The 26296-nt window shown below is 46.3% G+C and overlaps 1 protein-coding gene across 6 annotated transcripts in view; it reads right to left on the reverse strand.

The window, feature by feature from the left end:
• The window catches only part of TRANK1 (tetratricopeptide repeat and ankyrin repeat containing 1), a 173335-nt gene that overhangs the window by 45187 nt on the left and 101852 nt on the right, over positions 1-26296 (reverse strand). For all 6 annotated transcript variants that reach the window (XM_083188218.1, XM_083188220.1, XM_083188217.1 and 3 more), the window contains one exon: positions 2923-3099. In XM_083188218.1, coding sequence (XP_083044344.1) covers positions 2923-3099 — 177 coding nt within the window. The remainder of the gene's footprint in view (positions 1-2922; positions 3100-26296) is intronic.

Genomic DNA, 26296 nt, shown 5'->3' on the forward strand with positions numbered 1-26296 from the left:
TTTTCAGATAATTTTATTACTAATTGCCTACATACACAAAGAAGATTGGGATGTTGTCCCATACTACTAGTACACTACATGAAGCTTATTTTTCTGACTGTGGGAGATTGGAAAGAGATGGGGAGATGTGGGAAATCAGCACTACCTTGGCTATTGATACTAAGTACAGTCTAGTAACACAATATAATCAGTAAGCTTCACTTTGTTTCCCTGTCACACTGTCCCATCACTACTGTGGTGGAATATGTTACTACAGAGCTGATAGAAGGTACTAGTAAGCCCGCTCAAAGTAAATGCTAGTCTGCTACCTCTGTGTTTTTGCATGTGTGGCATTTTTTTGGAGAAACACAAATGGACACTAGACATATATATAGATGATTACTACAGAAGTAACAAGGGTATGTGTGTATTACTATAGATCTGATGAAGGGTATTACTAGAGAAGTAAAGAGGGATGGTATTACCACAGAACTGAAGGGAGTATTACTGCAGAAGGAAGAGTGTGTGATACTATATAAGTGTGAGGCATACAGCAGAAGTGTGGGGAGAGAAAGTGAAACAGCAGAAGTGGAGACATTTTAATACTACAGAAGTGTTTGTAGGGTATATTGCATTAGTGTGGGTGAAAGGAAATACCTCAGAGGTGGGGAGTGAATGTGATACTGTAGAAGAGGGGATAAAATGTAATACCATAAAAGGAGGGAGGGAATGTATTACTAAGGAAAGAAGGAGCTAACATACAGAGACAAATTAGGAAAGTTTTAGCATTCCCTAATAGCAATACTATGGCAAGGCATGCTGGGATGTGTAGTTTCACAACATCTGGAGGGCCACAGGTTGGACATGCCTGTCTTAAGGTGGGCATACATCAACCCGATTTGGAATGATTTCGGCCGATTGCGATCAATCGGCCCAAATCAGTTCTTCATGACATGGGGTCAGGTCCGATGCGCGGTCCCGTGTGTATCGGACCCGGCCTCAGGGGTCGGACCGGCGGAACATGCGATGTAGGTCAGTCGGGGCGGTGAGGAGCAGTGGGGGCGGGCGGCTGGGGAGGAAGAAGCAGTGGTGCAGCAGCGCTTTTCCAGATTGGGGCGGGCGGCGGTGACCATCAGTGTCACTCTCCACTGTCCAGCGCTAGCGGGCGAGCAGCCGCGGCTATTACATCTTTAAAATAACGTGTCTGTCAAATGACTGCCCGGCTAATGATTGGCTGAGATAGAGCACTCTCAGCCAATCAGTGGCCTCCCTCCGTGGCTGCTGATTGGCTGAGAGTGCTCTATCTCAGCCAATCAAAAGCCGGAGAGTCATTTGACACGTTATTTTAAAGATGTAATAGCCACGGCTGCCCGCCCGCTAGCGCTGGACAGTGGAGAGTGACACTGATGGTCACCGCCGCCCGCCCCAATCTGGTAACGCGCTGCTGCCCCACTGCTTCCTCCCCAGCCGCCCGCCCCCACTGCTCCTCACCGCCCTGCAGCTCCCTGATATTTTTTTTACATGTGATAAAGTCCTCATCGTATGTGAGCCTCCCGGGGAGCTGCCGGGCGGCTCGGAGGAGATTAGGTTCCGACTTGTCCTTAGGACAAGTCGGCTCTATGTATGGGGGCCTTTAAAGTAAAGGAACATTACTAGCTCCCTATATCATGGGAACACACATTCGTTGTCTTGAGGAGACATTAATAGTTTTAAATGGGGTGGCATATCTAAAAATAGTTTCCTATTTTCCGGTAGTAATTTCTATTTAATGTACAACTTAAATCAAGATATTATCCAATTGATGATATACAGTTTATTGCATTTGCTTAAGTGAAAAGTAGGCACTCTAGCTGAATAACCGTGCTTCACTATGGGATGATGATAATGGTAAATTAGAAAAGTAGCTCTGTAAAATGATCTATTTCTTTACCGTTTCTTATATAGCACAGCATGTTATGCATCTTTTAATATACTCTGTGGTGCTTCCATATATATCAAGTGAAAAGCCCAGAACAGGCTCCCTGGGTCAAAATCCTGTCCAGCATATACTAAAAGGTGGTCTAATTGGTACCACAACCACCTTGTATGTGTTCTGGGATCCACAGGGCCGCCGAGAGGGGGGAGGAGTGGGTACCAATTACCCGGGCACGGGTTTGCTGGATGGGCCATGGTCCACCCCGCCTTGGACAGCAGCGTCTCACTGACAGCATGAGTGCTCATGCTGAGCCTGCTGTGGGGGGGGGGGGGGGGGAATTACCCTCCCCCCTCTCAACTTTAGAGTGTTTTTTTAACGCCCTCTAAACACTTTGGGGCATGGCCTAATCGGGGGGAGGTGACCATGCCTCCTGTGATTACGCTACACCCCCAAAATTTTACCGGGGCCCGGAATACAACTCGGCTGACTTGGGGATCCAATGTTACCACTTTGTTTTCATCCAAATCCATTCAGCCTAGGTCACAGTTCCCACCGTTAAATTTAACCATGAGGTCTGCTGTCCGACCGATAACAGCAGTATGTCTTTGGAGATCCAATGTTAACACTCCATGAAGTTTTTGTCCAAATACATCCAGTGGAAGGCCCAGAACAGACCTCCTGGTTCAAACTTTTGTCTGACATTCTGTCGTAAGGTCAAACGGGACCCTTAGCCCCATAAAACTTGGCCAGTATCTAACTGGACTACTTCATATTGGATTCATCCCAATTGGTACATGGGTGTCCAAATGCATAACCAGACAGACAGACCAAATCATTTTATAGCGCAGAGATATGGCCATGTCCCCGGAAGTTGGATAATGAAGGGTATGTGCATCAAACCTAAGGAGAAAAAATACACATACAAAATTCACTTTTGAGTGAATGTAGTAATAATGGTGTTTATGCTACCTCCATTTATAGGTTTGTATTTGATAATGCAAATGCAAATGCTAAGCTTAGAGGTTCACCTTGGTGATTCAAGGCACTGGAAACTACAGCATGCAGAGGAGTGTCTCCTTGTGTGATTGATATTCTCTCTGGATCTCCACCACTATGTAGTAACAAATAGGCCAAATCCAAATCGCTTTTCTTTAAACATGTAGAGATTGGATGTTCATCAAGGTCTCCAATGCCGTTAGGAGAAACTGTGAATAAAAAAGAATAGCACAAACAAATTTGAAAAAGACAAAACTCTGGAAATCCTGTATTTTCAAATGGGCTTTTCAAAAATGGTATTAAAACATGACTGCTATACTGCGTCAGGATTACCATTCTAGGTATTATCATGGCGCCCATCGCATCGTATCACATACCACTAATTAAGGTATGCGATGGGACCCGATTTTCGGGTCCAAAGACCCCCACTGTACAATAAAATATCGCATCGCATCGATTTTAAATTGTACAAGCACCCTGATGGGGAAATACTATGTTAAATGCACCCCCACTGTTAACGCCACCCCCACTATCAATGCCAACCCGAAGCGTGGCGAGCACAGCAAGCCCGCAAGGGGCGGTGGTACGCGTCCTACGACCTTTCCATACCCCCACTATCCACGTCGGCATGGAGTTGATCTTACATAGTGTGGCAAGCGCAGCGAGCCACTGAACCCAAAGCGTGACGAGCGCAGCGAGACCCGCGAGGGGACGCGGATTACATGTGAAGTCATCTGCGTCCGCTCGCCACGCTTCGGGCTCGTATTCCGCGTCCGCTCGCCACGCTTCGGGCTCGCCACAATATCTATAATCAACTCCACGCCAACATGGATAGTGGGGGTATGAAAAGGTCGGAGGACGCATACCGCCGCCCCTCGCGGGCTCGCTGTGCTCACCACGCTTCGGGTTGGCGTTGATAGTGGGGGTGGCGTTAACAATGGGGGCATTTAACATAGTAATCACTCATCAGGGTGCCTGTACAATTAAAAATAGGGTCAAGTCACATCACATCGGATCGCATGCGATGCGACCAATACGATGTCGTACGATGGAAATCTTGGGTGCCGTGATAATAAACAAGTACCCCACTCTACATTACCCCTTGTCAATGACAGCCTATGGGATCATTCCAGATTCCAGGAACTTTTTATAGATATCTGGCCACATAATCACAGCAAAAGTGGAACACAGCATATTTGTAATACAGAGTTCCTAATGTTTACACTAGATAATTAAATCCTCTAACATTACATAACAACTATCTAAAGCGCAATAGAATATGCTGCGCTATATAAGAAACTATAAATAAATAATACACTTGCCAATTTCAGGTAACTGAGGATACTAGAGGCATTTGTCAGCATTCTTTTTAACCGTTTCCCCTTTAACCCTTTGAGTGCCAACATCTGTGAGAAATGCGCAAAATATGTGCTAAAAATGCCAACATCTCTGTGAGAGATGAACAAAATAATGAGTGCCAACATCTGAGAGACACTGGCATTTTTAGCTATATATATATATATATATATATATATATATATATATATATAGACAGTTGGGTTCTCAGGTTGGCACTCTGGTTAAAGATAAAACTGTTCCGGTGCCAGGCACATAATGTGGTTAATAGAAAGCACTTACCCCCTCGCAGAAAGGATTGGAGCCGGCACACGGTAGTAGGTGAAGAAAAAAAGGGTTTATTGCAATTACATCATTGCACAAAGAGACAGCTGCCGACCTGACAGCCGTTTCAACTGCATGCTCACATGCAGTTGAAACGGCTGTCAGGTCGGCAGCTGTCTCTTTGTGCAATGATGTAATTGCAATAAACCCTTTTTTTCTTCACCTACTACCGTGTGCCGGCTCCAATCCTTTCTGCGAGGGGGTAAGTGCTTTCTATATATATATATATATATATTATTTTTTTATTTTTTTAACGCAATCAATTTTTATTGAAATAAAAACAAGGTTACATACAAAAACATCAGCGTGGAACAATGTTATGTATTACAAACATCGCACAATAATACATTGGAAGTTTGTTTAAAGAAAGAAAGAGAAACGAGGAAATGAAAGGGGTTGGGGGGAGGGAGGGGAAAGAAGTGTGCCTAGGGATCACCGGGTGGCAGAAGCCCGACCTGCTGAGATAGTGCAAGAATAGTCAGGGGATTCCTTAAAGGTAAGCCATTCAAGCCAAGTGGCGTTAAAGGTCTGTGCAGAGTCCTTCAAAAAGGATGTTAGGTCTTCCATATTCATATATAAGTCCACTCTACGGAACCAGTGAGAGAGGGAGGTTCCGAAGACCTCCAGTGGCACGGTATAACCGCTCTTGATGCATTCATTGTCTAATCAAAGATTTTTTAAACCTAGAGATGGGCATGTCTATGAGGTTAAGTAACCAGAATTCTGGACTAAAAGGAAGTGAAGAATTAGTTATTTTTTTCTGAGATATTGTGAATCTGGCGCCAGTATATTTGGATGGCTGGACATGTCCACCAAATATGTATGTGAGTACCTGGAGACTGATTACATCTCCAGCATATATTAGGCAGGATATTGTTCATTTGGTGTAGTGTCGATGGGCATTTATACCAGCGGGATAATATCTTGTATTGGGTTTCTAGTGTCTGTATTGAAGAGGAAGATGCAAAGACATATTTAAACATTTGAGTCCATTGGTCTCCCAACAAATCCCGACCCAGCTCCTTATTCCAAGCTATAGTATAGGCAGGTGTTAAATCTGGAAGGTTGCTTAAGCATATTTGGTAAAATTTAGAGATCAAGGGGGAAATTTACTAATGGAAATTTGTAAAAAATAGGTGTATTTGTATTTAGAAATACACTTTTTTTTTACATTTACTATCCCGAAAATACGGCAATTGGTATTCGTATTGATGTGCTATCAATACGAATACGAATTGCCGTATTTTCAGGATAGTAAATGGCAAAAATAAGTGTATTTCTAAATACAAATACACCTATTTTTTACAAATTTCCTTTAGTAAATTTCCCCCCAAGTGTTTTGGGAACTCCTGAGAAAGAAGTAGCAATTCAAAGAGGGTTGATTCCCATCCTTGATTCCGTTTGGGAAGGGAGGAGATGTAATGCCTAACTTGAAGGTAAAACCAGAAGAGATGGGGGGCGTGGCCTAGACTCCGGGCAGGGAAGACGTGTTCCTGCTGAGCTCCGGGTCTGGGCACCTTTATAACACCGTTGGGCCGGACCTGGGAAGCTATCCCAGCACCCTGCCACCCCGGACTGTCCCCGGCACTCACCTGGGGCTAGCGTCCCTCTTAGCGGAGCCGGAGAGCGGCACACGCGACACACGCAGACCGCGGCCTTCCAGGTGTACGGAAGCCGCGGCCTGGATTTCCGGACTCCCACGGACCCGCGGCAACGCAGCTTTTGGAGCCGCAATCATCAGTCGGCGCCGTGAGACCGGGGTGAGTGTCAGCTATCTCCCCCGCTGTCTCCCCCGGCTCCCTCCCGCTACGCTAACCGACGGACAGGGGCGCTCAGTCCCCCACCAGTACATGGGCTGACGGCCTGGTCAGACCCCGGAGCTGCGGCGGGGGTGAGGGATCCCTCCATCCCCCCTCACCCTCTGACTCCCCCTCCCCTTACCTGGAGCTGTGACTGCGGGGCATACATAGGCCCTCCCCCCACCTTGTGGACTGTGACAGTGGGGCCTGCAGGACCGGATAGGTCAGGGCACCTGGAATCCAGCATAGACACCCGCACCACTGTGGGGTGATTGCCAGCACTTTACAACACCTTGGGGCTGCTGTGGACATATGTGACATTGGGGGTGAGCACCTCCAGATTTATCTGTGTTTTGCCCCGCCCCCCCCCCTCATTGTCTGCATACCCCTTCATACTTCCTGCTAGCCTGAGGCACCCCCTGGCTGACAGTTAACCCCTCACCTGATTGCCCCGATAGTAAAAAGACACACTGCAAATATTAAACTACTGGACTTGCTTAACTGGCCGGCCTCATTCCCCTCCATCCTATACCTGACAGCCTAGCTATCTCCTCTGTGGAGCTCCTAGTTCATCTCACCCCTTGGTCGCTGTGCTAGGGCGGCTGTAGAGTGGGCTGCTGCTGCCTTGAAGAGCGGTGTCGGCTGAAGTTCACGCCACTGCCCACCGCAATCTGCTGCGTTACTGAGCTGAGGGCTACAAGATTCCCTCCCTTCTTCCCCTCCCAACTTTTTGTCAACCACTGGTGTTGCCCATTTATAACCGTCCTGCTACTCTGCCCCTGGCGGCTGGGCCTGCTGCTGGTCACGGACCCGCTAGCCCGTCAGGTCGCAAATTCATCACAAGATTAGATTTATCCTCCTAATCACCTTATACTGCTAGGTCAACATATGCCTGGAATGGATAAATTTGTGGCTAAGCCCCAGAGGGGCTCGAGAAATCTACAGCAGGGAAAAGGCCGAGTTAAGGATGTCACCCCTGGGTCCACTCCCGAGTCCCGCCCCCCCGGCGCGGGACCCTCCAAGGCCATTGGCGACTCTGACCCCCCATCTTCCCCTCTCAGGGACCTGGTCTCAACCAACGAAATTACGTCCATATTGGCCTCTCTCCTGGACCAGAAACTGACACCGCTTAAAGAGTCAATTGATTCCGCCCTTGCACAAATTATCCAACACGACCAACGCTTAACCGAGGCGGAACAGAGAATATCCGATTTGGAGGATGAACTGAACACCACCAAAGCCACTGTCTCCTCGCAGGAAAAGCTATTGTCTTCCATTCACGACAAGCTGGAAGATTTGGAAAATCGGAACAGGAGAAATAACATCAGGATCATCGGCATTCCAGAGAGCGTCAAGGCCGCGGCCCTCATGCCCCTGGTCTCCGAGTGGCTGCCGCGCACTCTGGGCTGCGTTTCACCAACCGGTGAGATCAAGGTAGAAAGAGTACACCGGATCCGCCCAGATCGACAACAATCCAGGGACAGGCCTAGGCCAGTCATTCTCCGTATCCTGAATTATGCCGACAAAGTTGCCCTAATGGATGCCTATAGGAAATGCTCAAATCTGCAATATGAAGGAACTAAACTGCTGCTCTTTCAAGATTTTTCGTATCTTGTCGCGATGAGAAGAAGGGAATTCTCTCCAATTTGCAAGAAGCTGTTTGAGTTGAATTACCGTTTTGCTCTACTCTATCCAGCTAAACTTCGAGTCTTCCACGATGGCAAGCCCTACTTTTTGGACACCCCACAGTCTGCACAAAACTTTGTTGACTCTTTGTCCTTGCAGGCTTCTTCAAGTATGGACGATGCAGACTGAGCCTGTGAGTATAGGCAGTTGCCTCACCCATCACTGCTGATAAGTTCACACCTACAGGACTAATAATCTACCACCGATATCTTCTCTTTCATACATGTTTGCTATGTTATATGCTTGTTTTTGCTAACCTTGGTGGCTGGCCTGGACTTGTTTGTGTTCCAGACCACCCTACCAATTACCAAACTAGGAGGGCTATACTTGATGCAGGGGACTCAGTGGATGGGGCTGCGGCACCCTGTTGGTGTGGGACTTCCACGGTGTGCACTGGCCTCGGTGGCGTTGCCCGAGCCCTGATTCCCTTGTCTCCCCTCAGGTACTTAGTTGCCAATTATCTTTTATGTTGGTCATTACGGCCAGCTATTTGGGTCTTTAAAAATGTTAAAACGTTTGTGGCTTTCATAACCTTTCTATCATGGTTCAATGGTGCAGGTTATGTGTTATATGACACGGAATGGTGTTATGAGTCATCTCTGCTCCCCTATAGTCTGCTCGCTGGGACAGGCTGGGGACTCTATTTAGATCTATTAACCAATACCCATAAGCCTAGGGCTGGAATAGGTTAATGGCACACACTACGCCTTATTGTTTAACTAGAACACAATCCACCTTGAAGTTTGTATCGTGGAATGTGGAAGGGCTGAACTCACCGGTCAAAAGACGTAAGGTAGTCAAACATCTGAAACGTATACGTCCAGATGTGGCCTTTTTACAAGAGACGCACTGGGACATCAAAGACCCCAACGTGCTTAGAGACTCTTGGATCGGTGAATTTCGGGCTGCCTCATTCTCGGCCAAGCGTAGAGGTGTCTTAATACTATTTAGAAAACATTTACCTTATACGATTAGGGATACATGGGCTGATCCAGAGGGCCACTTTTTATTCATCAAGATCGAGATATGTGGCTCTCCATACACGTTAGCCACAATTTATGCTCCTCCTAGTCCTAACGCCCCCTTTTATACTTCGTTATACACCAAATTATTGTCTTGGCGGGAAGGGGAACTGATAATGGGTGGGGACTTCAATAATGTATTGTCAGAAGGGCTGGATAGGTCGGGACGACGTGTTGGGGCTAGAACGAGCGCTTTCTCCTCCCCCCTTTCCCTGCTTCTTGACTCACTGGGTCTGTGTGATCCCTGGAGATGCCAACACCCTACCTCCCGGGAATATACATTTTATTCTCACCCCCACGACACGTCGTCACGCATTGATTTTTGGCTGATTGCTACCTCCCTATACCAACGTGTGTTGGAGTCAGGTATAGGTCCAATAGACCTGTCGGACCATGCCTGGATTTGGTTCACACTAACTCTAAAACATCCCCTTACTACCTCGTACAACTGGAGGTTTCCCTCCTACCTGGCCCACTCATCAGACTTTAAGTTGCATTTACAGCACGCCTTTTCCACTTATGCCTCAGATAATGCCCAACATCTAGATGATATCCACCTGTTTTGGGCAGCGTCCAAACCGGTTGTTAGGGGCCAGGTAATGGAGTATGTAGCCAGGAGACGCAAAAAATTAAACACTGCCATTGCTGAGCATGGTAGCCGCCTATCTAAAGCCTACAATGATCTACTTCTTCAAAATTCTGACACAGCCAAGACGGTATATATGGAGGCCAAGCGGGCATACGACTCCTTGTGCACGGAGAGAGCCCAATTCTCTTATGATATTTCACGCAACAAATTTTTCGTAGCTCTAACAAGACGGGGAGACTGCTGGCCAACTTGGTGCGCTCGCAATTCACCCCCCTACATATTCTCCAGATAACCACCCCGAGTGGATCCTTGGCTGCTGACTCTAGGGAAATCTTGATAGCATTTCAGGATTACTATAAAAGCTTATATACAGCCCCTATTGATAAGCCCCTAGAGGGCCTACATTTCCTGCAACAAGCTCAACTACCCAAGCTGACAGCAGAAGAAAGTGAGTCCCTTAGTGCCCCCATATTAGAACCAGAGTTGTCAGCGGTCATTAAATCCTTAAAAAAAGGCAAGTCCCCGGGCCCCGATGGCTTCAGTGCTGAATATTATCAGATAATGAAAGATGGTTTGATTCCTCATCTTCTCCCCTTATATAACTCTATGCTGCAGGGCCGCCCACCACCCTTAGACTTCACAGCCGCTCGCATTGTCGTGTTCCCAAAACAGGGAAAGGATCCTTGCCTTGTGCAATCTTATCGCCCTATATCGCTTTTAAATCAAGATCTAAAAATCTTTACTGCACTGTTGGCTAGCAGGCTCCAACCGATTCTGCACAGGATTTTACATCCGGCTCAAAACGGCTTTGTGAAGGGCCGCACCTCTGTGCACAACATTCGTACCCTGGCAGCGGCACTAACACAGTATAGACATCTGAAAAACCGAGAAGCGATAATAGTCAGCTGTGACGCTGACAAAGCGTTTGACCGCGTCTCCTGGTGCCATCTCCTAAGACTATTTGAGGTGCAGGGCTTCGGGGGAAAATTTATAAATGTTTTCAAAATGCTGTATGCCTCCCCTGAAGCCTATGTAACAATAAATGGTCTGAACTCACCCTCGTTCAGGCTAGCCAGGGGGACACGCCAGGGCTGCCCGCTATCCCCCCTGCTATTTAATATAGCACTTGATCCCTTGATACGCACCTTTTTACGGGAACCCTCCTGGCGTGGCCTGGATTTGGGTGGGTCGGAGGTGAAGGTGTCTGCCTTCGCTGACGACCTCCTCTTATACATTAGTAACCCTAGAGTTGCCCTTCCTGGACTGCGATCAATCCTAAACACCTTTCGTGATGTTTCTGGCTTTATGGTGAACTACCAGAAAACCGAAGCGATGGCCATTTACTCTGAGGCCCGTTCGGGTTGGGGGGATACTTTCCCTTTTCGATGGAATACTGATTACCTAACGTATCTTGGCCTACGTTTCTCGAATAACATATTAGATGCATATAAATTAAATTATTCCCATTCTATTTCTCAAATGCTTGCGGACTTTCAAAGGTGGAAACACCTGCCGCTATCGTATTTGGGACGTAGCAATCTGTTTAAAATGGTTTCATTCCCCAGACTTTTGTATGTGGTCCAGATGCTTCCCTTCTTGTTAAAAGATCAAGATATCTCGAACATTAATAGAGCCCTCACTAAATTTATTTGGGCAGGTAAACGACCCCGTGTTTCTTAACTGAAACTCCAGCAACCGCCGTTTAACAGAGGTATCAATTTACCTTGTATTCAAGATTATGCCCTTGCAGCCAATCTACGCTATGCGCTAGACTGGGTGAGCAATACAAACAATTACACCTATAAATCCTTAGATCAATCTTTTCTTCAAGGATGCACACTGGACGCACTCCTCTACATGCCACCCTCGTTGGTACCACCCTCTGTCAAAGAGAACCCATTAATCTACACTCCCTATCTTGCATGGCGCACTACACGCCGGCGGCTAAACTTACCAACAAACATATCTTTACATACGCCACTGATTCATAACTGCAATTTCCAAAGGGGGAGCCCAGACTCTATTTTCTTTACTTGGCATCTCCAGGGATTACGCTCCTTATATCAATTTTTAGATACAGATTATGCCACACCTCTCACCCTCTCCCAGCTAAAAGACCGCTACCCTCAGCTGCAGATCCCCCTGTTTGCATACTTCCAGGCTCGGAGTTATGTGACTAAGAGTGTCGCAAAACTGCACAGGGAGGGCTTGGACAGGGCGTTTGACCTCATGATTATTTACCGTAAGGGCGAACAGATACCTACCTCTACTCTTTACAACCATATACGCATCAACCTAGACCTAACCAAAGTTAAAAAGGGGTTGACGCACTGGAATGCTGTTTTCCCAGAGATCCCAATCCCATCCATCATCAAAGCCACGTTGTCTATAAATAAACTACTCGTATCGGCATCCTATGCCGAAATGCAGTTTAAAATCCTGCATAGGGCCTACTACACGCCCAAACATAGGTTTCTGATGGGTATAGCAGATAACTCTAACTGCTTTAAATGCGGATATCTATCATTGCTTATGGTCATGTGACGTAATACAATCCCACTGGCTAGAGGTTCAGGGCTATATTAATAATGTTTTACAGATACCCTTCACCATGACACCCTCATGGGCGTTCTGGAACATACACCCGCAGGGCTCACACACTCCCCTCACTCGAGGCAATAAATGCCTTCTAGCTAAAATTGCAGCTGCCACAAAAAAAACTATCCTTTCCCAATGGATCCACTCAGTCACTGTTCCTCTACAACTTATGCTCCCGAGACTAAAATACTTGTATCAGATGGACTGGATCGAGTGTCTACTCGATGCAGAATCCAGGGCCCCAAAATTCTTTAATACCTGGCTACCGTTTGTACAATCCCTTCCCAGTCATGAAAAAGATCGGGTAAAACAGGCAGTCCAGCTCACCACTTGGTACAACCTGGCCACCCTGGAAAGGGGACAACCCCCTTTCTAATCCACTGCTCGACGGCCTGCCCCCAACACTGGATTACTTAAGGCTCAAACTGCCGTACTATGCTTGATATAACCTCTATTCAGACCTCACCGTGATTCACCTTCAAATATTGTGCAGCAATACTCTCCGCCTACCCAACACAAGCCTCATGTCCCAAGCCACCTTAATAGTTGACTATTGCCTCATGTATATGGTCATACCTAGTGGATGTGTTCTCTTATATGACTAACAATGTGCCTTTTGCCAAAACACGTCTTTGCACCATTCCGTTATCTTTTTTGTTATATGCTTGACTGTCAAATTCAATGTACCTCTTGTGAACCATAACTGCTTTATTCCAATAAAAAATATTACAAAAAAAAAAAACCAGAAGAGATCCGCCGGGAGACCAATTTCAGTGTGAAGATCTGCAAAAGACCGTATTCCGGTCTTATCCACTATTTGCCCCAGGTAAGACACATCTATAGAGTAACGCCTCGGGAGGTTCCGAAGGGCGAAACCCAGGAGAAATTCAGGGTTATTGATTAGCGGAGTGAGGAGAGAAGTACCTGAGTTAAAGTAGGGAAGGCGTCTGAATTTAGTCCAACATTGGAGTGTTGGAGACATGGTCGGTGTCGAACTGTAGGAGTCTTCTAGAGCCAAGGGGCGACCCGAGGGGATATCCCCACTGAAGGTTCCTCTATGGCGGGCCATTGTTTACACTGAACAGGTCTAGCCATCTCTACAATTCTAGAGAGTTGGACCAAGTGGTAGTAACTTATAAAGTGGGGGAGTTGCAAACCTCCTCTGTCACGACTCTGCACAAGAATTTTTTGGGATATCCTAGGCCTGTTGTTACCCCAAACAAATTTCCCAACTAGACCTTGTAACTCTTTAAAAAAGGAGGACGGGATTGTAATCGGGAGGGTTTGTAGCAAGTACAGCACCTTAGGGAGGATATTCATCTTTACCGTGTTTACTCTACCCAGCCAGGACATTCGAAGAGCAGACCATTTAGAAAAAGCTGTTTTTATGTTGGCCAATAACGGAACAAAATTGAGCTGAAAAAGGTTTGCGTTGTCCCTGGACAACTGGACCCCTAAATATTTGCTATATGTTGGATGCCATTGAAAAGAGTAGGCTTTTTTAAAGCCCTCGACTAGCCTGTCTGGTGCAGAGACATTCAGGGCAACAGATTTTGAGTAGTTAATTTTGAAACTAGATAGGTGGGCGAATCTCTCAAATTCGAACATCAGAGATGGCAGGGAGGTGATGGGACTGGATATGGATGCCAAGAGGTCATCTGCATATAAAGCCAATTTATGTTCAGTCCTACCCACTTCAATACCTTTGATGTTTTCATTCATTCGAATCGCGCGCGCCAGAGCCTCCATACACAGTACAAAAATTAAGGGTGAGAGAGGGCAGCCCTGGCGCGTGCCATTCCGAATACCGAACTAATCTGAAAGGGCCCCATTTACTCTCACACGAGCAGAAGGAGAGCTATGCAAGGCTAAAATACGGTGTAAGCAGTTCGGACCTAATCCTATATGTTCAAGTAGAACTTCCATAAAGGTCCAATTTATTCTATCGAATCTGCATCGGTGGACAGGAGGACCACGTGGGCCTCTCGGAGTTTTGCAAAGTGTATCAAATCGATTATTTTAGTTGTGTTATCTTTAGCCTCTCTCCCTGTAACAAAGCCCACCTGGTCCCCATGAACCAACCCAGGGAGAAGAAACCCAAGCTGTGAAGCAAGAAGCTTAGCAAAGAGCTTCAGGTCTGTGTTTAGGAGCGATATAGGTCTATAACTTGAACATTGGGCAGGGTCTTTTCCTTCTTTTGGGATAATGGAGATATGGGCCTCTAAACTTTAGGAAGAGAATAGGGATTCTTTAGATATTGAGTTATACGCCTTTAGATAGAGGGGCATAAGTGTCGAACGAAAGGATTTATAGTAACTGATTCGGAACCCATCTGGGCCGGGGCTTTTTCCAGACGGGGTAGTGCTTGTTCAAGCTCCTCTATAGAAAAGGGTTGTTCAAGCCACAATATGTCTGCTTCTGAGAGTTGAGGGAAAGAGACCGATGTTAGGTAGTTATTGATTTCTTGTTTGAGTTGAAGGCTTTCAGGAGGGGACGAGTCCCCCTTCAAATTATAAAGGCGAGTGTAATACAATTCAAAAGCCTTTGCAATCTGTGTAAAAGTGTGAGCTTTCTTTCCCTCAGCATCTGTTACACTTTGGACATATGTTTGTGCTCTTTGGGCTCTTAATGCTCTCGCTAGCATTGCACTGGGTTTATTACCCCATAAGTAATATTTATATCTGCACTTATGTAAATCTAATTTAGTTTTATCCCTTAATTGTTGGTTAAGTGAGGATCTGGCTTCTGTTAGTTCTTTCAGTATATCTGGCGAGAGAGTGGTTTTATGGGAAAGTTCCAGGGATTTTATCAGTTCTAATAATTTGATTTTCTTTGCCTCGTTTTCTTTTTTCATTAGGGACCCCAATTGTATACACTTCCCCCTAATCACACATTTATGCGCTTCCCAAATGGCCACTGGGGAAGATAGATTGTTATCATTATTGGAAATATACTCTGAGATGGCTGATGACAGATCATTTTTAAATCTAATGTCTGAGAGGAGTCGTCCATTAAAACGCCAAGACCATGAGCGCGGGGGGGAAAGGGGGACAGCTACCTTGATACAGACAGGGGCATGGTCTGACCATGTGATCTGCCCTATATCGCTATAAGTAAAGTATTGTAAAAACTGATGGCCTACCAAAAAGTAATCAATGGTCATGGTCATGTATGAGTTGTTTGATCTTACGGTGATCTCGCATGCGCAGGGAGTTGGGAACAGGGTTACAATCTAGCAAAGGGGTCTAACGACCAATTAAAGTCTCCCCCCATCACGAAACAGCCCTCTCTAAGCGGCTCTACAAGACGTAGGACCTTACTAAAAAATTGTCGTTGTTTAACATTGGGGAAGTAGACATTAATGAATGTATATTTCAGGGAATAAATTGAACATTTAAGTACTTGGCAAGGCCCCTCTATTAAATTATGATGGGAGATGTCTACCGGTTGCAGTCTACGAGACAATAGTATTGCAACTCCCAGTGTTTTGCCCAAAGAATTATCGCTGGTGTATATTTTAGGAAAGGAATGATTATGCAATCTAGGTGAAGCACCATCTTTAAAATGTGTTTCCTGCAAAAAGGCTACATCAACCTTCTTGGACCTAAGTTCTCTGGGCAAGGTCAACCTTTTCTCGGGTATATTGAGGCCTTTTACGTTCAGGGAGTAGAGGTTAAGAGTTGACAAGTTTAGTGCAGACATTTCAGAGTTGATAAGATGACAGATGCGATACGGAAGTCCACCATATCAAACCGGGGTAAGAATGGGAGGGGTGATCCCTAGGCAGAGAGGAAGGGGTAATGGGTGGGTAAGAATAGTAGGAAAAAGGACAGATGGAAGAAAAACCAAACATAAGACATCACAAAATTTCAAGATTCACAAGCAATCAACAAGAAAAATTTGAAACCACTGGCGGATCTGGTGGTGTCACGACCTCGCACCACCATCCAGAAAGTGTGTGGTTCACCCTAACTGGGGCACGTGCCCGCAGCCCCCCACCGGGTTTAGGATAAAGTACAGTACATTTGAACCTAATAATTGTCAAACTAACAATTATGGACAATACAAATCAAAGCCTACTCATCTTAGATAATGTAGTTATTTCTAAGGGAAGTAAGGTATTAATCCCTTACAATTGGAACTCCACATAAATAAATCGCTTTACTGGAACCAAGATCATTTAGTCCTGCGGAGCAAGATAATTATAAACGAGGGGAAGTAAACGAACATTGGAGGAATGTTAGATCCGCCTCCAGTAACAGAAGGTATCGAAGAAGACCATCAGGTAGTCTAAGGGACACGCTAAAAATAACTGTTCCGCAAAAGGGTCAATTTTGGTAGGAGTGAGCATTACCCCAACTTATATCAAGTCTTTATATCCCTTCTAAAGACCCTCCATCTAAATATCTAGATATCGAAGGGGGCCAAAACGCTCAGGATAGCTTAGAACACAAGTAAAGGAACTGATATTAGCTAAATATATGGTAATGTGGAGGGGGTTCCCCCAAAAGGTCTATCCTATTCATGGTGGAAGAAAAACATTTTCAAGTAACAGAGGATATATATATATATCTATATATAGATAGCATTATTTATTTTATTTACAGTTTCTTATATAGCGCAGCAGATTCCGTTGCGCTTTACAATAGTAGACAGTGGTAAGACAAACTGGGTAACAACAGACAGACTTGGAGGTAGGAGGGCCCTGCTGCAAACTTACAATCTATAATAATCTAAGCATTAGAACAGTTTTACAAATTTACAAATCTGACAAACCCTCCTTCACAGTATCGTTGAGCCAGTCTATCAGGAGGAAGCAGGCATCAAGTTACAGCATCCAAACGAGCCGGGCTGGAAGAAGAGGCAGCCTGGGCATCACCACTCACCGGCTGCCACCGTTGGCTGCCCGACGGCGGGCGAGGAGGATCCAGATGTCTTGTTAAATTAACCCAATCGGCAAGATGTGGTTTTGTTATATCGAGAGCCATACAGAACGCCTCCAGATCGGGCGGGTCCTGGAGGCTCACTTGTTTACCCTCATGCGACACCTGTATGCTTAATGGAAAACCCCACCGGAACCTAATGTGTTTTTGTTTCAACAAATCAGTGAGGGGTTTGAGCAAACATCTTTGTTGGAGGGTACTCCATGAGAGATCAGTGTATTCTGTCCCCGTTGAATTCAATAGCCTCTAATTTCTGAGCCCTGGCTAGTATATCTTCTCGTTCTCTGTGGTAGTGTAACCGACAGATAACATCCCTTTGTTTCTTAGACTGTAGACCTCGGGGTCGCAAGGCCCGATGTGCAAGATCAAATAGAATAGAGTTGTCCGGTGCGGCCTGTGTTATCTCATTGAAGATTTTTGTAAGAGCATCTATAAGGCCAGGACCCTGGATATCCTCCACAAGTCCACGAACCCGCAGGTTATTCCTCCTCCCCCTGTTGTCGATATCATCTATACAACGCTGAAGAAGCTTTAATTCTTGAGCATGGGTGGAAGCTACCTCAGAGTTTATCCTGGTAGTTTATAATATCCTGAGCATGGTCTTCTAGTTCAGAGACTCGTTGCAGCATCTGGTTTAGGTCAGATTGAATAGCTGATACCTCCAATTTTATTGTTTCCCGCAAGGATTGCTCTAAGTCGAGAAAGTCTTTTTTGGATGGGAGGTCTGCTTTGGTAGGCAAAGTATGAAGATATGACAAGACCTCGGTTAGTGTAACCTCAGGGTGCAAGGGAGGAAGGGGGTCTGGAGAGTGATCTATTTGGAGTGGGTCTCTAGGCGATTGCGAGGACTCTGAAGAGGGATGAGGATCGTCAGCGTTTGATTCGGGAGTCTGTGTGAGGTAACGAAATATGTTTGGCTTAGGCTGATTGCCGCCCGGGCATTTAGGTACCGGTGTCTGCAATCCCCTTTTAGTCTTCCCCATAAGTGTGCAGTATGTGAAGATGATGGTAGATGAGCAGCCTCGATAAGTTAGCGGTTCATTACTAAGAGATTTAGATAATGTGGACCCGGCAGGAAGGCAGCGCTAGCACCCCCCCATACTGTGTGGGTGGTTAGGGGGTCATGGCCTGCATCTCGTATTGGCTATTGACCCATTATAGGTCAAAAGGTCTCCTGAGCCCGGCCACACAGCAGGCCACAGTGTCACCTCTGGGGCAAATGCCACTCCCAGGCTCCCAAATGCAGGGGTGCAGCGTTTTAAAATTGCAGCTAGCTGAGGCCAAGAAAGGCAGACTCAGTTTACAGTATTGAGTCCAGCTCAAATGTGTAACTTATGACACTGATAAACTACTGTAATGGGTGGATTAGCAGTATGTTACTTGAGTGTGGTGAACACATTGGCCACAGGGTGGCACTGCAGGCTCAATAGAGAAGGAATGGAGCACAGTGTAATGGAAAGTAATGTTGAAACTAGAAGATTTCACTTTCCAGGTGTGATTCTCTTCAATAAAGTCTGTATATTCAGACCCAGTGTATGATCAGGCTCAGTCTCATAATTTGGAGAACATGGAAGTATATATTTAGGCACCCTTAAGACAAGGGTGCTGTTCTTAACACCTGTGCCCTCTTACTGGCCTCAATGGACGGTGCTTTCATTTCTGGAATCCCATGGGGAGACCATTGCGGGCTCTGTTGTAGTCGAGTGGGTCTGGGCAGGGCGAGAGGAGAAGGCCCTGAGATCCACAGAGAGTCTCCCCCGGCCTCTTCAAGATGGCAGCGGCCGCGGCTCTATCGCCGGAGGCTTCGTTACCGCAGCCTACTCGGGGCAGTTTCAGGGGCGTCTATGCTGAGCTGGAGCCCCAGGGAGAGCCACCGCACCCGCACGGCGCCTGCTTTACCGACCCGGGTCTCTCCTGCTTCGCGCCCCCTTCCGAACCGCAGCGCTCGTGACTAAGGCGTCCCTAAACTCGAGACCCCGGTCTCACCCCCGTGCGCAGGCTGCAACCCGCAAAGACACACTAAGTGTCTCCCGGCTCCGCAGCCGTGTCACACAGGTGAGGGAGACAGCGGGGAAGGTGTTTTAGGGCGTGTGGGGCAGAATTGAGGTCTCTGGCAGCACACTTTATGCACGGGAGCCGGGAGCTACGGAGACCCGCGTCTGTTCTGCTCGGCTGCTGGCCATGCCCCGCAACATATTTTGGTACTTATGTAATATCTGGACTCCCGTTTTTCTTATGAGACCGTGTCCCCTCGCGGGGCTCGCTGCGCTCACCACGCTTCGGGCACGGTGGCTCGCTGCGCTCGCCACACTATATAAAATCAACTCCATGCGTAGTTGGATAGTAGGGGTATGAAAAAATGGGGTGCATTTAACATGGGAGCCCAGATAATACATAAGTACCCATATTTTTATATACTGTAAATTAAAATTTTAAAAAGGTTGCGTAAAAAAAAGATATTTCCTATATAAAGGTAAACATTACAGGTCATTATGTTGAATACAAATGTTTGCTGGGCAATTTTCACACCACACAATGCCAATATATCTATTCTTTAGATAAATTCTTATTATTTATATATTTTTTAATATGACTATTTCTTATGGTTTAATATGCAAAGCTAAAGTGACTATACCAGTGTTTCCCAATGAAGGTCCTCAGGGCACAATAAGGGGGGTATTAAATGTGTGCCGGTATTTCAAACAGGCGGAAATATCTGCACATCTATTTAATGTGGCCGTGGATCGGCAAAAACTGCTGCAAATTAAAAAATGTTGCAGCAGTTTCAAAAGATTAAACTTTTATAAATGCTGAATCTGCACTGGTGAACATGGCCGGGAAATTGTCGAATTTGCGTCCGTTTTTAGATGATACGCAGGCTATCCGAAGGATAGATTTAATAGGTCAAATGTAAATTCAACCTATTAACATCAAAAAGTGCGGTACTTATGTAATATCTGGGCTCCCGTTTTTCTTATGAGACCGCATGCGCTCGCCACGCTTCGGGCACTATATAAAATCAACTCCATGCGTAGTTGGATAGTAGGGGTATGAAAAAATGGGGTGCATTTAACATGGGAGCCCAGATAATACATAAGTACCAAAAGTGCAGATATTTCCAAGTTTCAGAAATATCAGGAACTGACTGAATAAGTTTACTAGAGTTTCAGAAATTAACAGATGTCAAACATTTCTCTGTTGCATTCTAGAAAATGATAGAAAGAATCTGATTGGTTGCTGTGGGCAACATCACTTTTCATTTTTAGAAGCTTTAGTATATTTACTAACAGTCCAGGTTCTAGTGATATTCATAGTAGAGCACAGATGATTAAATCAAAATAACGGCGGTACTAATTAATTCACCTGTGCTGAATTATAGCTACTGTATCCTTAAAGGCTGTACTGTTGGTGTGCTTTTAGGACATTCACTGGGAAATACTGGGCTAGACACTTCAGCTTTGCAAATTACACTATAGGAAAGCCTATATAATAAAAGGGCTAATGCTGCTCCTCACCTCTATGAGGGGAATTTTAGTGGTTTGGGCAGGCACAACCGTTGGCACCCCATTTACCCTATTGTGTCATCATTTTGATGGGCTGAGAACTAGTAGAGTTATATACAAAAAACATATTCATTTATCTTAAGACTAGGAAACTTACACTTTTGTGTAGTCTAGACTGAAGCAATTTTGCCAGACATGAGAAAATAGGATTTTGGGTACCTACCGGTAAATCCTTTTCTCGTAGTCCATATGGGTTACTGGGTTCAATACTATGGGGATAGAGATCCTCCGCAGGAGAGACCGGCCCATTAAAACTTTCAGTGTGGGTGCACTGGCTCCTCCCCTCTATCTCCCTCCACTAGTCAGTTAATGAAAAACTGTGCCGAAGGAGAGCTATGTGAGGAGGTATGTGAACAAATAACATGGTGAGATTTTCACAGCACACCCAAACCAAACAGAAAAATAATAAAAGAGGTGAATCATAACCACTTTTGAGTTCACCAATAACTGTTGAATAAGGTCAATATATGACAACAAGCCCACAAGCCCTAACATTGTAAGGAACAGTGTCTTACAACAGGAATGCCGGCTCCCAATATCCCATATGGACTACGAGAAAAGGATTTACCGGTATGTACCCAAAATCCTATTTTCTCTACCGTCCAATGGGATACTGGGTTCAGTACTATGGGGAGGTCCCAAAGCTACCAAAACGGGCGGGTATGTGTGGAGTCTGCTGTAGAACCGCTTGTCCGAACTGGGACTCCTGGGAAAATTTGTAAAATTTTACAAATGTGTGATGACCTGACCAAGGTGCAGCCCTGCACAGCTGCAGGGCCGAAACCCCTCGGGCAGCCACCCAAGAAGTCCCTACAGATCTGGTGAAATGGGCCTTCAATGACAGTGGAAGGGACAAACCAGCTTTTGCATAGGACTGTTGTATTGTGCATCTAATCTAACGTGCTATGGTCCGTGTAGATGCAGGAGAGCCCTTCTTTTGCGCATCGTACAGCACAAAGACTATCCGTCTTACGGATTCTAGCTGTGCGCTTGACATACACCGTGAGAGTGTGAACCACATCCAAAGAAAGAGGTATATCCGGATGTACATCTTAACAGCAGTGTGGGTCCCTGGGCAAAGCAATGCACTGGGGCCCTTACCCATTCTCCCCTCCTAAGGGTGGGGGGTGCTATCAGCCACAGCTTTGATGTCCCACGGGTGGCAGGGGGTGCTCTATCTTCCACTCAACATGTAGGACCTGGAGCAGTAACTTCTGCTAATTACTCCTTTACTGCACAGGTGGTGGGAGGATGAACACTAACGTGTGGAATGGGGCACTGAGCTGAATGAAGGGTCCCTTGTAAATGACCGCAGGGGAGGGTTGGATAATGGAGTGGGCTTAATATTCGTAATTTTCCGGTGGAAGGGCAGCTTGTGACTGCAGATATCGCCATTATCTCGAAATAGATTTCTTAGCCTTCAATAGTATAAAAACGTAGAGTCCCAACTTTAAGGAGGTGCTGGGAACTTGGGGATCAGAGATCAGGAGGCAGAGCAATCCATTGGCAAAAATATAAAACTGTACACCAGAAGTTTGGAGCTGGAGCAGGGACCGGCTGCTGGAAGGCTGATATCTCTGGTTCTGGGCAAGATAGAGACAAGCCACTAGTGTCCACAGAAAGGGAGGAGTCTCAGCTTTTGGATTATACTCTCAGAATAACACTAAGTCAGAGAGAACCTGAAAATATGACTGGGAAATGCAATTAACAGGGCACTTATACACCTGGAGTCCATGGGAAAGTGCCCATTAAGCCCATATGAAAAGATGGCCCTGCTGAAAGCGTTAAGAAGCAGGAAGCAGAGATAGAGCGCACCCAGCAGAGCCTGGTCCCACTCTGAGTGAAGCCCCACCCCCCTGTACACAGAGCTGGCGCTTCCTGACATTTTTATACTGGCAGAATGGCGCTTCCAATAGTAAAAAGCCGCCATGGGTATCCCTGCAATCTCCCTATGCCAGTCTGATGAGGGGGGGGGGGGTGTCGCACGGTCCCTGCGTGAGGGCCGCCGCTACTGCTGCTGCCACCTTGCCACACAAACGGTTTGGGTGTCCCCTTGTGGGACCCCCAACCTTTACTTACCACAGACATCTTCGGACCTGTCAGGGGTGTGCGGCAGCTGGGGGGCTTGCTTGCTGCAGCGCAGTGCTGGCGGTGACAAGCCCCACACAGGACGGAGGTCCTGCAGCAGGGTCAGCTCTGCGCATTAAGAGGCCGGGGACTGACCCTTCCCCTGACTCCCACGAAGTAGGACAGCTGCTTGGTCAAAGCAGAGCCCCAAAATAAAAAACTAAATAAAAATTGTAGAAAAAACTCTGGAGCATCCAGTAGCACTGCCTCTCCTGAGGCACATTTTTCTAAACAGACTAGTGGAGGGAGATAGAGGGGAGGAGCCAGTGCACCCACACTGAAAGTTTTTTTTTTTAAATTCAGTAATTTTTATTGAAATTTTAACATGAGCAAGCATAGCAGTTGGAGGCAACAATTATAACAGTGGGTACAGATAGGGCATACATGTGTCGCAGATTAGTAGTTACATACATCAGAGAGATGATTGCACAATGTATCATGTTGGCAATACAACTTGGTGTAGTACTACATGTACAGGATAAGAATAGCCAATGCCCGAGGGCGCCAATCCAGCCGGCAGGTTCAAGGATAAAAGAATATGATGACAAAGTGTTATATAGCACCACCTGTACACACAATCTTCTCACAGCAAATTGTGGTTGAAAACAATTGTATGTCACATGGGCCCCAAGACATGGGAGGAATAAAATATTGTACGTCCAAATGCCAAACCCTCTAGACCTAAACTACCCCTTACTTACAAAACAAAAATCCCTACCAACCCAAAACAAACCTCCCCATAACCCCCCACCCTGTATGACCTATCCCCAACCTAGGTATACCTGGAGCCCTGTAACATATCCCTTACTCTACTAACTATTCTAACTAAGACTATAGCCTAAACATCCTTCCCTCCCCCCTCCCCCCTTTCCCCTCTAGTTATTATGGATTACAGAAGAAGGCAGATTAGTGGCCCTTAGCTATGGTAGCTAATCTAGACTAGCAGGGGCATTGACCTGTATAGTCACCAGATGGATATTAACAGAATATAGCAGCAGCTCTACAATATACAGTATATCGAACCGCAGGATGTAGTAGTAAACTAGTATATAATTCAAAGCTCTTCCCACCCACCCTCAGGCGGATATAGGAGATATGAACTAGAGGGGGCAGTGACCCATTAGTCGCCAATTAAATACCATTGAGATAGGACAGCAGCATAAAAGTATAGCCACCCCATCAAATTAGGGTCAGTAACCATATGGACAGAATAGGATATGACCCGGCGGCCATAGTATGCAGAACCAGAAATGAAGGCATCATACATTATGATATATAAAGCTGCAGTCCGGCCAGCTCTCGATCTCTTGGAAAAAAACAGGATTACTACATCATACACGCACCCAGGCAATTGGGAATGATCAGAAGTGTAACCTGGGAGCAGGTCAGCATCATTAGGGGCAGTGTGGACAGTCCATAGAATGGAAACCTGGAGTGACAGGGGATCAATAAACCGAATACAGTCTCGGAAGGTAGCCGGCCGCAAACATACTTAGGCTAAATAGGGGTCGTAGGATTGTTTCATGAGAATGTAATAGTCCCGTCACCAGGCGTTTGGTTTACAACAAAGCATTGTAACAGGATCCAGTTGAAGAGAAGTATCAGTGAGCATATCTATAAAAATGGTATCCAAAATAGCAAGTCAGAATAAAATGACACCCCCTAATCCGGTCAAAATTTAGCAGAGGTAAAGGGAAAAGGCATAGACAAAGTACAGCTCCGGCTTGCATATGTAAACACAGAAAGACCATGAATGTAGATGGTGAGCAATTTATATAATCCTGGCACATCTGGGAAAAGTATAACAGAAAGTCTCGGATGGACCGCACTGGCACCAGGATATCCATAGACTGAGGAATAAAAGGGGTCAGCAGCCACCCAGTACTTTGAAAGGAGTGGGTTTAGAGTATAATCTGACATAGGAACTGTAAGGGTTGCTGATACAGGAGCAGGGTAAACAGTGTGCTCAACTCCTGAGCTGCATCTTCCATAGGAGCACCAGGAAGAGACATTATCCAAAGATGTAGCATCCAAAGCATTGAGGAGCCTCTCTGTGGAAGCAGTGATGGCCAGCAGGATTTGCTGCAGAGAGTTCTCCATGGTGTAGGTAGAATAGTTCACTTATAGGGGCCCGTCACTGCAGGAACCGCCAAACATCATATAGACACCAGTAGAGTAATGGCAGCGGCTAGCACACAGCCTAGACTCCTTCACCAACACTATATTGGGCAGACCAGCGGCTTGCAAGTATTAAAAATACGGCTCCCCCACATACCAGACACAGGATAGAGAGTGGGCCGTCAATCACCAGCCGCGGCCACAGTCCCAGCAGCCTGTCCCCGATAATACCCGCCTCCACGGGCTCCAGGCAAAGCCCCTAAGGCGATCCAAGGGTGACGATCCAAGAAGACACCCGGCGTCTGGCTAGCCGCAACCGCAGCACAGCAAACTGGCACCGCTCCCCTCCGTGCAGGCCAACAGCTAAAGCAGAACTCCAAAGTTGGGCAGGAGAAATCGTCCCAGGAGCCTGCTCAGCAGTCACCACAGCCGTCGCACCCGTCCGGTGGATAAAGAAGACAGGAGGCAAGATGGCGCCTGGGAGCCCAGAGCGCGGCAGGTCCAGCGCGGCGGATCGGCATTCGGAGGACTTGTAGGAGCGCAGCGGGTGGTACAGGGTGTACTGAAGAGGCTACGGAGGGTAAGTGAACAGGAGTTGGGATACCACGTTCCCTGGGGCAGGATCAATAGAGAGGATTTTTGTGGAGCTCTTCCCAGGCACGTCCTCCCGCAGATCAGGCCAAGCCACGCCCCCCCCCCCCCCCCACTGAAAGTTTTAATGTGCCTGTCTCTCTGCGGAGGATCTCTATCCCCATAGTATTGAACCCAGTATCCCATTGGACGGTAGAGAAAAATAAGTTTTTTAATACTCCTGTTTCAAATACCCTGAATCAGATGAATTTTATGTATCAATTAATAATTATACCCACCATGATCAAATCGGGATGCGGTTACTAGGTCTACAGTGAACAGCTTGACCACTCTAGGTCGACACATAACATAGGTCAACACGGTCATTAGATCGACATCAGTTTTTCTGGATTTTTTTTTTTAAGTGGTTTCTCATATGTACTTTACTATCCAAGCGGGCATAAAGTGAGAATATAATAGTGTGCCAAGCGTAGCAAGGCACCGTGCCCAAACATGGCGAGTGAAGCGAGCCATGTGAGTGGACGCGGCTTATACAGTGTCCATGTCGACATAGACCCCCAAAAAAGATGAAAACCTCATGTCTCCTTTCCCTCATTCTCTCCCTTAATTCCGTGCTTTCCTCTCCCTATTTCATGTGGTCTAACTGGATCTGTCCATGGATGGGATGGCGGCCTGGGTCGATAATTGGGC

Source organism: Crinia signifera, chromosome 5 (assembly GCF_055691185.1).
Source record: "Crinia signifera chromosome 5, ASM5569118v1, whole genome shotgun sequence".
Classification (NCBI taxonomy): domain Eukaryota; kingdom Metazoa; phylum Chordata; class Amphibia; order Anura; family Myobatrachidae; genus Crinia; species Crinia signifera.